This window comes from Petaurus breviceps, unplaced genomic scaffold (genome assembly GCF_028583685.1).
Source record: "Petaurus breviceps papuanus isolate PSGF00001 unplaced genomic scaffold, PetGlider_PUasm1.0 90750, whole genome shotgun sequence".
Classification (NCBI taxonomy): Eukaryota; Metazoa; Chordata; class Mammalia; order Diprotodontia; family Petauridae; genus Petaurus; species Petaurus breviceps.
Genome location: NW_027187335.1, coordinates 305,745 through 324,393, shown reverse-complemented (window position 1 = coordinate 324,393; position 18,649 = coordinate 305,745). Strand labels below are relative to the sequence as shown.

General features: G+C 44.9%; 1 protein-coding gene across 1 annotated transcript in view; it reads right to left on the bottom strand.

Moving 5' to 3' along the window:
- Positions 1-5,103: 5,103 nt before the first annotated feature.
- The window catches only part of TSPOAP1 (TSPO associated protein 1), a 39,408-nt gene continuing 25,862 nt past the window's right edge, over positions 5,104-18,649 (bottom strand). Inside the window, 10 exon segments of the mRNA XM_069067421.1 lie at positions 5,104-6,327; positions 9,776-9,904; positions 10,230-10,301; positions 10,417-10,523; positions 12,181-12,252; positions 12,601-12,769; positions 14,368-14,519; positions 14,790-14,889; positions 15,589-16,458; positions 17,166-17,345. Coding sequence (XP_068923522.1) covers positions 6,148-6,327; positions 9,776-9,904; positions 10,230-10,301; positions 10,417-10,523; positions 12,181-12,252; positions 12,601-12,769; positions 14,368-14,519; positions 14,790-14,889; positions 15,589-16,458; positions 17,166-17,345 — 2,031 coding nt within the window. The 3' untranslated portion in view covers positions 5,104-6,147.

Sequence of the window (18,649 nt, the reverse complement as noted above, 5' to 3'; positions counted from 1 at the left end):
TCAGTTCCTTATGTATTTAAGAAATTAGACCTTTATCAGAGAAATTTGCTGCAAAGTTTTTTTCCCCAGCTTCCTGCTTTTCTTCCAGTTTTGGCTTCATTGGTTTTGTTTGTGCAAATCATTATAATTTTATGTAATCAAAAATTATATATATTTACCTGCGGTAAACCTCTCTGTCTCTTGTTTGCTTGTGAATTCTTCCCCTATTTATAGATGTGACAGGGAATTTCTTCCATGCTTCATTATTTTGCTTATGAAATCCTCTGTAATGTTTAAATAATGTACCTATTTTGATCTTATCTTGGTACACAGCAAGAGATGTTGGTCTATGCCTAGTTTCTCCCAGACTTCTTTCTAATTTTTCCAACAGTTTTTGTGAAGTAGCAAGTTCTTATCCCAATAGCTGGAATCTCTGAGGCTTATCACACACAAGGTTATATGCTCATTTGCTCTGTATGTTATATGTTTAACTGGTCCCATTGATCATTCGCTCTTTTTCTTATCCAGTACCAAATTGTTTTGATGATTTCAGCTTTGTAGTGTAGTTTGAGATCTGGTGCTAATAGGCCCCCTTCCTTCACATTTTAAAAACTGATTCCCTTGATATTCTTGACCTATCATTCCTCTGGATTAATTTTGTAATTATTTTTCTAGTTCTATGAAAGAATTATTTGGTAGTTGTATTTGGTATGGCACTGAATAAGCAAATTAATTTAGATCACATTGTCATATTTTATCATATTACCCTGGCCTACCCACAAGTAATTAATATTTCTCTCCAATTATTTAGAGCAGTCTTTATTTGATTGAAGAGTATTTGTAATCATGTTCATATTCTTCTCCTGTGTGTCTTGGCAGGTAAACTCCCAAGTTTATTTTTTACTGCCTGCCGTTATTTTAAGTGGAATTTTTCTCTTTCTCTTCCTGATGGGTTTTGTTGGTAATATATCGACATGCCAATGATCTGTGTGGGTTTATTTTACATCCTGCAACTTTACCGAAGTTGTTCATTACTTCAATGAGTTTTTAGTTAACTCTCTGGGGTTCTCTAAATAAACCATCATGGTGATAGTTTTGGTTCTTCACTGACTAAATTTTTCTTTCAATTTCTTTTTCTTGTCTTGTTGCTATAGCTACCATTTCTAGGACAATATTGAATAATAACAGTGATAATGTGCATCCTTGCTTCACCTCTGACCTTATTGGAAAGGCTTCTAGTTTATCCTGACTACAGATAATATTGTTCTTCATTTTATGTATTACTTACATACTACTTTTAAGAAAAGTTCCATTTATTCCTGTGTTTTCTAGTGTTTTTAATAGGAATGGATGATGTATTTTGTCAAAAGCCTTTTCTGAATCTAATGAAATAATCATATGATTTTGTTGTTTTTGTTATTTGTATAATCAATTATGCTTTTAATTTTCCTAATATTGAACTACTCCTGCCTTCTTGGCTATGATCTCTAAATTTTTTAAGCTTTCAACACATTAAATCTAACTCTAAAATTTCTTCTCAACTCCTAAGCTTTTTTCAATAGTTTCCTTAAATAGGTCAGGTTGGAGTGGATGTAATTGCCTACAATAATATATCCTGCCTTTTGAATCCATAGTAATAGATGTAATAACAATAGCAAGACTTTGTATAGTGCTTTAAGTTTGGTAAATATTATTTCACTGGAATCAAATAGCCTTGTTAGGTACTATTTTTATCCACATTTTACCGATAAGAAAACTGAGGCACATAGAAGTTAGGTGACTTGTTCAAGATTGCATAGCTATTAAGTGTCTGAAGTAGGATTGGAACTCAATATTCCTTATCCCAAGTCCACATTTTATCTGGTGAGTCAACTAGCTACCTCCATAAACCAATGAAATCACAGGTCTGGTCCAAAAAGAATGTGTTTCATAAGTCATATGACCAAAAATTAATTATTTAAAGGCCATTTTTTCTGGTCTCAGGAAGGCTCAAGGAAGGATAAAGAGAGAATCATCCCTCTCTGAGAATTGTACTTTGAACTTAATGCTCGATATATATAAAGTCCATTAACCAGGAAATATTCCTCAGCAATCTCTGAAGTTGCTGAGTTTCATTTAGTTGGATATTCCTTGGATGGCAACCACAGTCTATTGCCAGGACCATACTTTTCTAGCTTGGTAGAACCTGCTCTCCACTGGAACAGACTTCCAGAACCCAGAGTTCTAGAATTTGTAATTTCACTTCTTCCTTTTAGAGTGTGTCAACACAGGGCAAGAAGGAGAGGACAAAGTTTATCTAGTAATGACAGCAGTGGCAGGAGAGCAAGGAACAGATCAGTAGTCATTAGGAGCAATAAAGTTTAGATAATAATGAAGCTAGGCATGATTGTGTACACCCATTACCACCACTACTCAGGGAGGCTGAGATTGGTGGTCTACCTGAGCTCGAAAACTGCAGTCAGGCTAATGCAGATCAGGTGCCTGCACTAAACTGTCACAAATATGGTGAGCCCCAGTATAAAGAACAGTAAAAGTAAAAGTAAAGACCAGGCTACCTAAGGAGGAGTGAACTGGCCCTGGTTGGAAATAAGCAGGTCAAATCAAGCATCAGTGAGATCAGGGATGTGGGTAGCTACTATACTACCAACCTGGATGAGACAGAGATGCAGACTCCAGAAAATCAAAAAGAAAAAAATGGAAAACCTGGAAAACTGACTCGGGTCTGCAAAGTCTAAGGCTCTGAATCATTAGCTCTTTCATTGCACTCCTTTCTCCCACATATATTTTCCCAGTCATGGGACCTTAGATCTGGAAGGCACTTCAGAGGCCACATAGTCCAACCCTCATTTTATCAGTTAGGAAACCAAGTCTCAGGTACCTTGAGTGACCTGCCCAAAGTTACAGAGTTGGTGAGTCAAACGTGGGATTTGAACATCGGATTACTAGTCCTCTGACTACTGAGCTAGGTTTCCTTCTACTCAAAAGTTAACTCATTCCCCCCAGGACAACATGACTTCTGGATGGCAATACTGCGATTTCTAGAGTCATTTTCCACCAGAGCAGCCTTACTTCAGTTGAGGGATCTGAGATTAGCCAGCACCCTGCTGACCCAGTCCTCCTCCCTCACGGATGCCAGCCCATCTGCCTTTTGGCCTAACAGCCTTCACTAGAGGTGATTTCAACACATTAAGTCTTTCTAAATCCTCTCTGGAGAAGAGTTCAGTTAGGATTACACACAGTTTCCTGGGGGGATTTCATGCACCTGGAGCATGGGGGAGCAGGGGTTACAACTGAGCCCACCACCGCCATGGAGGAAGGGAACAAAGGGAGATTGAGGCTCCAGCTTTAGTCTTCCTCCTCTCCTTTTTCTTCCCCCTGTTTTCTCAATACCTCTCCCCCTGCCCCAAGTTATCTTGCCAGACTTTGTGGAAAGAGCAGGAGATAAGGTGTTAAAAGACCTGAACTCGAATTCCAGCTTTGCTGCTTTCTACTGTGACCCTAAGCAAGTCACTTCACTTGTATGAGGCTCAGTTTCCTCATCTAGAGAATAAGGTTTGGAAAATTACTACAGTAATGAAAAGGGGGGAAAGCAACATCATCATCAACAACAAAAACATGTAACAGAGCATTGTGCAATTATAATGACCAAGCCTGGCTTAAGAGGACAGATGAAAAAATGTACCATCCTCCTTTATCTGCAGAGCTGGTGGAAACTATGGATATGGAACATCGCATGCTCTGTCAGACTCTCTTGATGTGTTGGTTAGCTTTGCTGAACTGCTTTCTTTCCTCTCTTTTTTATTCTTTGATATAAAAGCTCTCTGGGAAGGGATATATTTGGAAATGGTGGGGGGGGAGAAATGATGATGTAAGAACAAAAGATATCAAAGAGAATTTTTAAAATAAATTTAAAAGTGAAAACGAGGTGGTTGGACTAGTTTGGGGTTCTTAATTTTTTGTGTCATGGACTCCCTCCCTCCCCCCCTTGGCAAAATCTATGGACTGCACAGAAGAATGCTTTTCTTTTCTTTTTTCTTTTTTGGAGGACAGTTGGGGTTAAGTGACTTGCTCAAAGTCACACAGTTAGTAAGTGTGTCAAGCGTCTGGGGTCGGATTTGAACTCAGGTCCTCCTGACTCCAGGGCTGGTGCTCTATTCACTGTGCCACCTAGCCGCCCCAGAAGAATGTTTCTAAATAATTTAAGGAAATACTAAATTTTAAAGGTTAGTGAAAATAAAGATGTAATTCTTCCCCCTCCCCAAGTTCACTGACCCCATGAAACCTGTCCACAGACTCCCAAGGATCCCAAGTTAAGAATCCTTCATTTCTTCCATCTCTAAGCACTGTGAACCCAAGGACCTCAACAAGCCATCTTGTCTCATCCAGGGACCCACCATTTGACCACATGAGTATCCTTCCCAGTCACTTCTCTAGCTCTCTACAGCCTGACTGTAATGTTACCCCAAGGTCAAATCATGGAACTGAATGGAGGGAGGGAGGGAGGGAACTCACCTAAGAGAAAGGACCCAAGTGAAAATTTCTCATTCACCCCCTTCCAGGGTTCCAGGGAAAATGATCCAGTTCTTTCAGGCAGACCCAGGACAACAAGGTTCCAAGTCTAGATGCCTGGAGTTTAAACTCCCTGATCCAACTTAAATACTTCAAGGGACTTCGATTTTTGTCAGAGAATTAAGTCCCTCCACCAACTCAGATTGCAATTCATCAGGTCTCTTCAAAAGTTGTGGTGATGGAGAAATACAGGGGGAATTCTAGGCAATATGAAATCAAGTAATATCAATAAAGTCTATTTTTTAAAGAGTAGCTGTGGCTGAAAAATTCATTGTCCTATAGCCAATCTGGTGATGAGAACTGCTCAGAACTGACCACTAGAGTTAGTCCTTAGGTAGTGAGCTCACCGTCTGTCTGAGGGCTATAGTCTAGGCTTTTCCTGGGGAGGACCGGCTAAGGCTTATGCTCTACCGCATAGCTATCAAGAACCCAAGGTCACTTCCATTTGACTCCAGAGAAAGACTTCAGGAGAAGTCAACCAACTTGAGGAGATTAAATTCTCCATTCCCCTCCCCAAGCTGAATCTGGTAAAGGTTTTGTGAAAATAGACTTTATTATAATAAAATGTCTTTTTAAACAATTTCATACACAAACACACTCACCCCTTACTGTGACCCAGGGACAGCATGGGTTAGTGGAGGTGGGCATGGAGGTGATCAATCAACCAACCTCCCAACACATGTGAAGAAGCATGCAGAGAGGTCCACCTGGCTGTCTAGGGTCAAATGGAGGAAGGGATGGAACACTATGGAGTTGGAGGGATGGAGGGGATGGGACCCCTGTTGCGTTCTGAACATGACATGTATGAAAATAAGTGCAGAATTGTCCTTGCCCCATCCCCATGCCCAAACTGTCACCTAGAGAGGTTAGAGATGGTTCAGAAGAGAAATCAAATCTAATGATGCAAATAAGGCAAACTCAACCCCTGACCTCTAACCCCCAACCCTTGGCCTGCTAGGGGAGTGGAAAACTGGCAGGTGGTATGGGGGAGGCTGAGGTGGTCCTGTTTGGGGGGAGGGTCGAGGTGTGGGACACGCTTTGGCATGACCTTTCTCCTTGGGGGACTTGGGAGGGGGGTTTTGGGAGGGGAGAAGGAAGCAAGATGGAGCTGGAGTTACTACAGAGGCACAGCTGCTTATATACATATTTACAGGGATTCCACACGCCCTCTGAGAGGGCCATGGGGGTTGGGTATGAGGGAGGGGACACAGGGAGACTTCAGTGCAAACTTTTTTCCCTTAAGGGAGGGAAGACATGGGACCTAGGGGAACATAAGGATGTTAAGAGGGAGTCTAGAGAGCTGCTCCTTCTGCCCTCCCCCCTCCAAACACCCAGAGTCCCAGATCTTAAGGTGGTGGAGGGTAGGGATTACCATAGTTAATTTCCATCCAGGTATCACAGCACCAGTGATGTCCAGAAAGCAGTCCAAGGAACAAGAGCCCAGATCCACCATGGTTTCCACCCCCATAGGTCCCTAGGCAAAAGATCCTTGTTAGGTTAGGGGGCTCTTTCAGGATCATTTGAGAAAGACCAGGCAGAGGCAGGGAGATAGGGAGCTGGTCAGTCTTAGTCCTGTCTGCCAGGCATAAATGACTGTGTTCACTCTTTCTTCCCCGAGCTCAGTTTTCGAAGGAGGTGCTTCCCTTTGGAGATGAGGCCCCGCATCTTCTTGGCTGGAGCCAGTGATTCCCCCGACTTGGCCTTAAGAGTGCTCCCAGGCCTAAGAGAATGGGGGTATGGCAGGGGTCCAGTCAGATCCTGGGCAGGGGAAGACTGGAGCTGGGGAGTTATGAGAAGAAGAGTAGAAAATGAATTAGGTACCTTTCCTTAGCTATCCCTGCCACCCCTACTCCCAACCCCCTAATGACCCCCATCACATTCCATCCCTTACTGGGTCTGACTGCCTAGGCCAGATCCCTCCCACCCCAAATCTATCTGAAGAGGAGGTAAAAATCAGGTTGGGAGAGAAGAGAGTCCTGGATCCTCAGTTCTGTCCCTTTTCCTTGTGACTTTGAAGCAGCTGACTTCCCCTTCTTCCTCAGCTTTTTCCTCCATGATACTAAAATCTCTAATGCCTGCTTTGCCATTTTACTAAGCTGGTCCTGGGATCATATGCCATGCCACCCTAATCTTTCCCATCCTTGAGAGAGCCGAGGCAGGGAAATTGTCCCAACTGGGAAAAAAATCCTACACAAGTGCCCTAGGGTCTCTCTATGACAGAGGAGTCTCCAAGAAAAACCTCTCTCCCTTGCCCAAAGAACATGGCCTGGAGACTGAGAGGACCGAGGCAGAATGGTTCCAGTCCCAAAAGACAACAGGAGAGACTAGCTTACCACAAGTTTGAGGGGTTATTTTGCTCCTCAAATCGGTAACTGAGGGGTCTTTGAAATAACCAGGGATTTCCAAATTGGACTCTTCCCAAGAGGGAAAGACTATATCAGGTCATTCAATCCAGTCCCCCAAGCAGGGTAGAGCTACTCTTAATTCAGTTCTCTGATACTTAAAACTTTACTTATCTCTCATCTGTTAACTTTCCCCCCCTAAATTTGTTCTCTTCTTCTATAACATTAGCCATGTATCTCTTGCCTCATCCCTTGTAGATAGAATTCATAAGAGGTACATGGAGAGGAGAGAGAACAGAGGAAATGACAAATCTGGCATAGACACACAAACACACACACACACACGTACAACCTCGCAAAAAGGAAGAATGGATTCAGAGGATTTGGATTTAAATTCCATTTCTGTTACTTGCTACCAGTGTGACCTTGGGCTTAACTGCTCTGAGTCTCAGTTTCCCCAGATGTATGTAAAGTTAGGGTGTTGGCCTAGATGTTCTCTGCAGTCTCTTCTAGCTCTAAACCTGTGATCCTTTGATCTACCCTCTGGCTTTTTTCCAGCATGTGGCACTGCCTTACCAGCCCTCCCCCCAGCCCTGGATTCCGCCAGTCCCCCTGGGTCCCTTCACTCTTCTCTCCTTCAAACTCATCCTCATTGCTTCATCATTGCTTCAGTTTTCTTCCTTGCATCATCTATACCCACCACCCCAAATAAACACAGTCCAAAACACATCTCCACCCCAACATTTGACCTGACCCCAGCTCCCCCCACCACCCCACGCTCCCATGGCATTATGACCCCTGGACAGTGTGACATATGGAATAGGAGCTAATACCAGAGTCTATGGGTCACCCAACTCAAACTAGGTATGCTAGGAAGCCAACTCTCAATTACCCAGAGGTAGATCAACTCATCTGAGACCACTCAGGCTCTTTGCTTCTCCCCCTTCCTGCTTCGCTATAAGTGGAAGGGGGAATAGGAGAATACTGCTAGGGAAATTAAATGAAAGGCAGAAACAAATTGCAATGAAAGAGAATATACAGTCAGGCAAGGCTCCTGCATCTTGGCCCAACGGGTGTTGGACAATAAGTAAGGAATATAACATACATTGTCACAACCAGCCAACATGTTGATTTGTTTATGCTTAACTGTACTCCATAGTTAGTTAGAAGGGAGGGTACTATTTGTGAGCATGGGTGAGAGGGGAATAAAATCAATGGGCATCAATATTTAGATTTTTTAAAAGGACAGTTAATTTCTATGTATTTATATCTATGTATATACGTACATATGTATGTATGTGTATATGTGTGTATATATACATACATATGTATATATATATACATATATGCGTGTGTGCGTGTGTGTGTGTATAAAACTCAAGGAATCCTGGACTAAGGTGAGGCAGAAGTAAACCCTCTAGGCTGAGAGTCTTTGGGGTTATACATGTATCTAAATTGCTCAGTGTCTCCCTCAGGATTGAGAGTTGGCTATTAAATAAGTTCAATCATTTTAACCAGCTATTATGTTAAAATGATATTGCTAATGAGAATGGTATCTGTGACTGGGGAGATGATGTTGCTATAAATGGTATTTCTCAATCTTCTAATTATTTATTATCAAGCACATTGTTATAATACCAGAATCCTATATGACAAAATGCTCTTGATGCAGGATGTCATCATATATTATGTCATATATGTGATGCTATAATGCATGATTAATTACATAATATGGGATGTAATAAACTATGACCACTTATGAGATAGGCTATTACTACCAATAATCATGAGCAGACTGGGGATTGAAAATATACTATACTGATCTAGGGGAGCTATTCTATTTGGATGAAAGAGGCTAGGGGCTGGTGAAGAGGAGGTGGGAAGCTAGGTATCTGGAAAGGCACATGGAATGGTGGGAGATTGGGGGAGATGGGCTTGTTCCCCCACTTACATGTCACTCTACATATCTATCTCCTTCTAGCACTGGACTCTTCTCTTCCTCATTCTCTGAAGAGCAGAGAATAAACAGAGGTAGTGGGTTACTGACAGACACACAGACCCACCCCACCCAGCTCTGGGCTGGTCCTGATTTGTACATCATGTCCTTCACCTACTTCTTCAGCTTCATGTAGCTAGTGCTATACCCCAGAAAAGCAGGAGTTGCCCCATGGAAGTAAGGGGGAGAATACAGGGGCCTGCTGGACAGGATGCTAAAGCAGGTACCCTCTCACTCAAAGGGCCCCCTTCCCAGGCCCTAGGGAACAGAGTGAAGATCTTACCAGATCTTTCTCCTGAGGAAGGCCAGCTCAACAGAATGGGCAGCACTCTGAGAACAGTCTATAGAGGGTAAGCTGCCATAGGGACATGAGCCCAACCTACCCTCCTCCCACAGTGGACTCTGTCTGACTTTCTGCAACCCTCAGCACCTACTAATCTGACCTTCACCTTTGGCCAGTGCCCAAGGGGGAGTGAGTGATGATTGGTCCCAGAGATCTGGAGAGCCCGATTCTCATGTGGATGACTAGGATATCTAAGGATTCACTCTCCGCTTTATTAGTTACCCAGACTCCTTATTACCATCTCTTCCAATTCATTGGTCATGTATAACACAATAGTTTCTGCCCCAGATATTGGGGTCAGGCTCTCGACCCTGGAAGAGGTTAAAACGTTCAGGTTTCAGACTATCCAGGGCTCTGATCATTCAGCCTTGTGATAGCAGACTGTGGTCTGGGGCTAGTCTCTTCCTGCCCCAACCATTGTGGTACAGTCCCAACCTTCCCTTAGGTTTCAACCATCCTTTCCCCACTACTACCCTTGACTACCCTGTCTCCATCTATATATCTAAGGGGAGATAGAGAAGGATGATATACTGGTTCTGTGCTCACCTGGCTCTCAGCTGTAAGGACTCCAGCATCCTTTTCTTTAGGTAGCCCAGCTGCCCTCCTGTCCTCACCAGAGACTATCCCCTCCAGAAAATTGGATGGGACAAGTCCCCTTTGTCCATTCAGCTCTCCCTGTGGAAAAGACACCAATGATGTTGCGGGGGAGAGTCATGCACTGTATTAGGGAACCTCCTCTCCCACTGGACTACATTTCTGAGACCCCTTTCTACCCCATAAATCTCTCTCCCCTTTAACCAAGTTCCCCTGGGGACACTATCAGTAAAGTACTTCTGGAGGGAAATGTGAGTCTAAAGCTAGGCTTCTCCTGCTCTGCCCCTCCCAGTTTTCAGGGACCCCCCTCCTTTCCCTGATATTTTCCCCTGCCTCATGTCCAACCCTGAAGGATCCAGAAACTAAGGAGCAGAGAGAGACAAAATCCTTATCTGCCACCCCTCACATAGTAGAAGCCATCATCATCCATGGCCCCGAACACTGTGATGACATCCCCAGCTTTGAAGGACAGCTCGGCCTGTAGAGGGAGATGCCCAGGTAAGCTCCAGTGGCCTGGGGGAAGGCAGTGCCCAGGGGACCCACCTTGGGAGAACCCCAACCAGAGATCTTCTCTCTGCAGGAAAGATCCTTACCTCCACATCCACATTAGGAGAGTTCTCTCGAGGGTTATAATCAAAGGCAGCCACCATGGAACGGGGTGTGCTGGGGCTGGCCCTGGCATCTGGTTGAGAGGAGGAGCCTGAAGCAGGACAAAGAAAAAATAAACCCTTTTTTCTTTTTACCTGAAGCTCCCTTTTCCCTTCACTTCTTCCCACTTGATTAGCTGGTATTCAGGGGCTTAGGCTGATCCCCTCTCTACCTGGCATTATTCCTTAAGGGGATGTTAGAGGTATGAAATTTTTTTTTTAATTTAACTTTCTCTTTCCAATGAACAAGAATTTATTTTCTCTTCCTCCCCACTTACTGACCCCCATTGAATAATTAAAAGAAAAAGGTCTTCATAGCAAATAAGCAAAACAAATTTCCACATTGACTATGTCCAAAAATGTGTCTTATTCTACATTTAAAGTCTATCATGGAGGTATTATAATAATGATAATAAAATAGCATTTATATGGCACTTTAAGATTTACAAATTACTTTACAATTATTATCTCATTTGATTCTCATAACAATTCTATGAGGTAGGTGTTATTATTTACCTCATTTTTATAGAGGAAACTGAAGCTGACATTGGCTAAAAATTACTTGCCCTGGATCACATCAGTGACTGCTGTTAGTGCCTGTAGACAAGATTTGAACTCAGGTTCTCATAACTCCAAGCCCAGTATTCAATCTACTATACTACTGGGTTGTATCATTTTTGTCCTTGTCCCCATCTCCCTTGCTATTAGGTAGCCCAAGCTTGGGTCTTTGCTTCATCAGGACCATTCCCCAGTGCAGGGCTGGGAGAACTCTGGCTTGGCTATGGACAAGAAGATTTCTAGGCTCCTCTAGTCCTATCCCTTCTCCCTCAAGTTCAGGTATGACACTGACCCCAACCTTCCCAGATCAGAATCATAAGAGAAATTTCTTTATCATATTCTATGGCTTTCTGGGCAGGGAAAGGAACAGTAGGAAATGTAGGTGATTAAAAATAAAAACATCATTAATGCTTTTTAAAGAATCATTATCATGAACTGATGAAAAGTGAAATAAGTAGAACCAGGAAAACATTGTACAGAGTAACAGCGATATCATATGATGATCAACTGTGAACGAATACAATGACCCAAGACAATTCCAAAAGACTCATGATGAATAATGCTATCCGCATCCAGAGGGAAAAAATTGATGGAGTTTGAATGCAGATCAAAGCATGATACTTTTCACTTTCTTTGTTTTTTTCAATCAGTATTTTTTATGGTCTGTGTTTTCTTTCACAATATGACTAATACGGAAATATATTTTGCATGATTGCACATGTATAATCTATATCAAATTGCTTACTCTTTCAGGGAGGGAGGAAAGGGATGAAGGGAGGGAGAAAATTTGGAACCCAAAATTTTTTAAAAGAATGTTAAAAAGTTGTTTTTACATGCAGTTGGGAAAAATATCATTAAAAAAAGAATCATTAGAAAATCATAGATTGTTTAAGAAGGAATGAACCTTTAAAAACCATCTAGCTCAACTCTTTATTGTACAGATGAGGAAACTGATGTTCAGAGAGGTTCACAGAGCTTTAGGCACCCAAGCCTCCTAACTCCCAATCCAAATTTTCTTTCCAGATACTACACATGGCTGGGGTTGACCACTGGGGTCAGAGACCCACAGAGCTTCCAAGTGGCACCTGGGAAGTCAGATGGTGCCTTTATTCTTGATGCCCCCTTTCACTGGGTACCAAAACAATTGCCTACCTTTCTTGGATCTCCGAGGTTTGGGGGGTGGCCCAGATGGATGGGGAGTAAGTAGTGGGAAGGAGCCATTCCCTAAAACAAAGCCAGAGAAGATAATGAATGAGATAAACAGTGAGATAGAGGAAAGGAGAGGAAATAGAACAAAGACCATTCCAAGGTCCCATTTTCAAAACTTCATTTGGAGATTCCATGGCCACCATGGAATTAGACTGAGTTCCTCAGTGATTAAGGTACTGAGGGCTCCCTTCCTACCTAGCCTAATCATCTTGAGAACTTCTGAATGTTTTCTACTAAGTAACTGAGGGCCCAGAATGAATCTCTGGGTATGTTTTCTAACCCCTAGTGCTAAGGAGCCCCTTGATTATCTCCCTGCCAAATAGCCACATTCACATCACCAAGGGAGCAGGGCAGAAACCATACCTAAGCCCTCATTGGGGCTGTCAGAGTGTATGTAGCCCCTCTGGAGCAGCTCTCTTTTCACCACAGGACTGCCCACTGCTACCTCAGCCACCATATTGCAGGGAACATAGCCGACTCGACCTCCACATTCTCCCCGATAGAAGCCATCAGCATCCTTTTCTCCACACACCTGGGGACAGAGACCATAGGTACCTTAGTAGCCAGATCCAACCTCCTCACACTGTAGGACCAACACAACATCCTTAGAACAGTGGAGGGAAAGAGGTTAAGGGATAGAGAGATGGGGGTAAAAAGAGAGAAGAAATGGGCAGACGTGATTTGTGAATAAATGGGTCCCAGACAACAAAAGGGTTGGACTAATTCAGCCTCACTTCATCCAATGGCAATCATTTCCTGTTCTCTGCCCTACTTGATTTTCAATGACTGGCACCCCAGACCTGCTAAAGTAAAAGTTCTGTCTTTATCTCTTACTGGTACCAATTCATGCCTAGATCTTCAGGGTCTTCTCATTTCCCCAGATTCTTTACATTCTCCTTCCTTCCTTCCCCTTAAAGTTTCCTAAAGCAAAGATTGAGTTTTTTCAAAGGATCCTAGGATTTAGAAATTGGACCTTAATACTAGAAGGACCATGTGCGTCAACTGATGCAAAAATGTTATTATAGTTGTACTTGGAAATAAATAAAAATTTTCATCCTATTTTCTTTTTTTTTTTAAAGCAATCAGGGTTAGGTAACTTGCTCAAGGTTACACGGCCAGCTATTTCTGGGTGTGGTGCTAAGTATCTGAGCCTGGATTTGATCCCCAGGTCATCCCAACACTGGAGCCAGTGCTCTTACTTACTGAGCCACCTGGCCACCCCTATTTTCTTTGCTTTATGGATAAAAAAAAGCACACTATCAATTAACAGAGCTTGGCCATCCAAGGTATTCTTAAATGCCAATCTTCTTTTTGTGTCACAGCTCCCTTAGGAAGCCTGGTGATGCCTGTGGGCCCCTCCTCCTAGTAATGTTTATTGCCTACAGTCATACATGAAGGAAATGCTAAAATATCAGTTAAAGGTCAGTGAAAATAAAGACTTAATTTTTTTCCACCCAAGTTCACAGATAGCCCTTCCTCTCACCCCACCCCTCTAACACTCCAGGTCAAGAATCCATGATCTAATCCAAACCCTCCCTCCTCATTTTACAAATCACCAAGACCCAGGGAGGTCAAGTGATTTGCCCAAAGTCAAAGAGGCAGCAAGTGGCAGAGATTGACTTTGAACCCAGGTCCTTTGATTCCAAATCTAGTGCCCTTTCCACCATGCTATGCTGTCTGCTGGGTTCCACCCACTTCTCCAACTTCAGGCTGGTGGCTGTTTAGTTCAACTCCCCCACCATGGATATATCCATTCCATTGTCCCTTGCAGTTTCCAATACTATCCCCACCTTAGAGCAGGGGTATAGTCACACCTCCAGAAAATGTACACTGACAGTAGGGGGAAAATCGTTTGTTCAAAAAGCAATACCCTAAATGATCTTATTATCAAGGTAAGGAGGAAGAGCTCAGACTGACTCTGCATGTGTGTGTGTGTGTGTGTGTATACATACACAGCTTAAATGCATCTGCACAAATCATTCCATAGATGAGTTTTTCAGTAAAATCAGACCTAGGAAAAATGCCCCAAGAATCCCTTATAATAATCCTACCTAGGGAGGGCTCTCTCAAGACCAGCTATCTGAGCTTTCTGGCCAGAAGTCAAGATGATGGGATACAGGGCATTCTTACCTTTAAGAGCTGGCCCTCTCTAAATGGGAGCTCCTCCTCCACAGCATCAGGGTTGGGTGACATGGACACAGGGTCATAGTCAAAGAGAGCCACAAATATCCGTACAGGTTCATTTGGAGGGGAAACCTCTTTTGCCTGGTTTCTTGAAAAGCCTAAGGGACAAAAGGTCATGGATCAAGAGCTTTGAGGTCATCTAGTCCAACCCCCCCCCTTATTCCCCCAATCTCCCCTTGCACAGGTAGCAAATAGAAGCACCAAGATCTGAGTCTAGGTCTTTCAAATCCAAAACCAGCACATTTTCCATTGTACCACGATGATTCCCAAGTTCAAAAAGGGAGGTGCCCAGATTAGCCTTGGATAGAAGGATTTACTTCCTGCACCAGCCAATGTTTCTCCATATCTGCCTCTTATAAGCCACTCACCCAGCTCAGTCGAACCTAGCCTGGGGGGTCGATTTCCTTTCCTGGGGGGACCCCTCTGTCCAGCAGCATCCTGGCCCCTGAGCTCTCTCGCCTCTGGTGTCTATAGATATAAGAGTGGGAAATCATCCTTCCATTCCTTTGGTACCCAGGGATTCAGTTTAGGTTTGAAAGAGCCCTTCCCCCTCCTTCCCTGTCACCACCCCTCTTTCCCAGCAGCCAAGCACGGTACAAAAAAGCCAGACACAACATGCCCTCTGCCTACAGCCTTATCCTAATCACCCTTAAGTTGTGCCAACACCTTGAGTCAAGCAAGATGGATCCTGGAATTAAGGAAGATACTAATCTTATCCCACTTCTGCGCCCACTGCCCTCTAAAATTTCCCTAAATAAATGGATTAGAGCTACAGTCCTGAGGGCTGAGGTTAAGCATTCAGAAAGATGCCCTCCCCTCCAACTTGGTGGCCTGCTCTCTTGTCTAGAGGCAAGTGGCCACCCTGCCAAGAGGCAATGGGTGCCTGGGATGATCTGTGGCAGGCAAAAGCCTGGTGCCAGCCTCCAAATGGGAGTAGAATACAGAGGGGCATAGGCAGCAGAAGCACTGAATGTATGTGGGGAGGAGGCAGGTGAGAGGGAGCCTGGAAGGCCTGGCTCCCAGCACTGCAGATGGAGATGGCATGGAATGGGACCTCCTGGCAGATGAGCAACGGAGCCCGCAAAGCACTCTGGCACAGCAGGCAGCTGGGAAGGGGAGCACAACAGCAGCTACTACAGGAGATGCCTGAGGCCAGTGGACACAGACCCGAGGGGATGGTTCCTTCACTCTGCAGCTCAGACTCCGGCCTTTCTTTTCCAGCTCCCCTTTCTCACTGCTAGAGAGGCGAAGGCAGTGGCTGGGGGCAGAGCTTGCCCCAGGTGCTCCACGCCTTCCTCCTCGGGGGGCGCCTTCTGGTCCAGTGCCCTGGCCCTCCCCATCTCGAGGGCAGCAGGAGGAAGAGGAGATGCTGCTGCCACTGCCCACAGACTCCTGCTCATCTTCCGAGTCGTATTCAATACTGATCTCCAAGCACTTTGGGGCAAAACAGCTGGCAAGGCCTGACTCGGGTGCAAGGCCCCTGGGACATCTCCGGGATAGGCCTGGCCACCCCTTCCCACTAGTTTCTGTTCCACATTTCACTCCCTCGCTGGCTGAGGGGGCACCCCTATCCCAAGAAGGACCCAACCTTCCAGACCCCTGGGTCCCGCTACTGCCAAGGAGGCGACTACAGTGCTCTCGGAGGTCAGGAGGGCGTTTGCGGGCAGGCAACTTCTCAGGGGAGCTCCCTCCCCTCCGCCGGCTCCCCAGGGGGCTCCCTCCAGGCTGGCAGGAGGTAAGTTCCTCAGGGGGGTCCCTTCCCAGGGAACAGTCAGGGGTTAAGGGGGACGGTCTCAGCTCCCAGAGACGGCTGCCAGAGCGATTTGGTCCCACCCCCTGGGGCTGTGGCAGGTGGGCATAAGTCAAGGAGCCACCTGGCCCCTTTTTTTCCTCCTCTTTCTCTTCCTTCTCTTCTTCCACTTCGTCTTCTTCCTCTTCAGGGATGCTAAAAAGCTTCTTGCTGCAAAACTGTTGAAGAGGAAGCTCAAGAATCTGCTCTAGGATCTCTTCATCACTGTCTGTCTCACAAGAGTCCAGCTGGGGTGGGGGAGGGGACACAGGCAGTAGCAGGAATGAGGGGGTCATTGAGAAAGAGGAGAAAAGGGTTAACACCATCCAGAAGCTGGGGCTGGAGGAGTGCATTAGGACAATCAAACATCCCTCCCTCAACTTCCTCCAAAGTCCTCTCCAACCACCTCTCCCCATTCTATCAAAGGAGAAAAGAGGTCCAGAGAGGGTTAGCGACCTCCTGGAGATCACAGCACGTGGAAGACAGAGCCAGAAGGAGAGCCTATGTTTCCTGATTCCTCATATTCTAACCCCCGGGCTTCACTGAAGGAATATTTGGGCCCCAGGATTGGGAGGTGATGTTGAGTGACAGACATGTCTTAATGGAAGTTGAATAAGAGGGCCATCTTCCCTCCATCCCCTTCCCACCAGTCCCCAACTTAAGGACCTCAGACGCTATTTATCCAAGCCCAGTCTGGGCTCTGTGTCTACATTCTCAGCAGTTCTCTCAATACTAAATGATCTCTTCTATGCACCGTTCCTTGATAAAGCAATAGAAAAAGCTTCCTTTTTACCCCCCTTTCACCCTCAGAGGGGTCACAAAATTAACCTCATCCACCTGGTCTCCTTTGCCCAAAGTTCAGCACGGTGACTTGTACATCACTGGTGGTCAAGAGATGCTGTAGAAGTTACCCAGGAAGAACCAGCCTCCATCTGATTCCCCTCACCCCTGTTACCTTGGCACCACTCTCCCTGTTGTTGGCCTCCCCATGCTGGGGGGGAGAGAGAGACTCTGCACCTTGATCCTCCTCTTCCTCCTCCTCTTCCTCTTGGATGTCTGACAGGTCAGAGCTTCGGCCATGGTCCATGAGAGAGTTTGTCAGGCGGGCCCCAACTTCAGTGGCATCCTCCCTCTGCTGAGGAAAAGGGGTGGGGGAGGAGATGTAAGTCTATGAAGTGGGAAGGAGTCCCTCCCCCAAGATATTTAGGCAGAAGAATGAAGAAACAAACAGGGAAGGGAGAGAAAGGGGCAAAACAGAAAATGGGGAGAAAGGGAAAAAGAAAAAGAGAAAAGAAGGGAAATGGGAAAAGATGTCAGGGGAAAAAGGAAGAAAAAGGTGGGAAAAGATCTTGGGGGGAAGAGAAAAAGAAAGAGAAGTCAGATAGGGAAAGATATTGATGGGGCAAAGAGAGAGAAAATGAGGAAGGGGCCAAGAAGGAAGATGGGGAACAAGGGTAGAGGAGAAGGGAAGGAAAGGAAACCAAGAAGGGGGAAGAGGATGGAGAGGGGAATGGGGAGAGGGAGATTGTTTGAGCCCCAGCACGAGTAGCATTTGCTGCCTGTATTAATAGCAATAATAATAACAATAATTCACATTGACATAGCACTTTTAAGATTTACAAGATGTTTTCCTCACAATAGCCCTATAAGATAGGTGACACAAGTATTTGCTATTCCCATTTTAAAGAAGAAGAAACTGAGATTCAGAGAGGGGGAGATGACTGGCCTAGAGTCACTTATCTAGCGAAGTATCAGTGCTAGGTTTCATTCAGATTTCAGAGATTTTTGTCTTTTCCCACTCCAAGGTCAGCATTCTTTCTATTATACCATGCTACCTCTCTGGACCTCAGTTTTCTCTTCTGAAAAAGCAGAATAATAATCTCAGCCCTGAAGAAATGGTCTTTTACTTCCTATGGCTGGGAGGAGACTTGTTAACACGGCAGATTAATGCTTTCTGAAAGAACTGATCACAGAATTTAACTGAGACACCAGAAGGGGTACCAGTTTTGAAGGAGAGGAGGGGTGGGAGAGAACAGAGAGTTTTTGAGGAAAGGGTTATCAGGGGTGGGGAACCTTTGACCTCGAGGTCACATGTGGCCCCCTAGGTCCTCAAGTGTGGCCCTTTGACTGAATCCAAACTTCACAGAATAAATCCAAAGGATCCAAGGTCACATGCAGCCTCGAGGCCACCTGGCTAGGCCTCTCATTCATGTCCTCTTCCTCCTCCTTCCCCTCCCTTCTCCTCCCCTCCCCCCAATCATGGTGGTAGACCCAAGCTACAGAATGGAACTACTTAATCCAAGAAGCTATGGTCATAATTGACAGCTACATACAGTATAACCAGGGCTCAGGGCACCAGAATTTAGAGAGCACAGGCAACAGTAGTGCCCCTTTAGCAGGCAGAAACAGAGTTTAGCACCTAGTTAGCAAGAATTAATT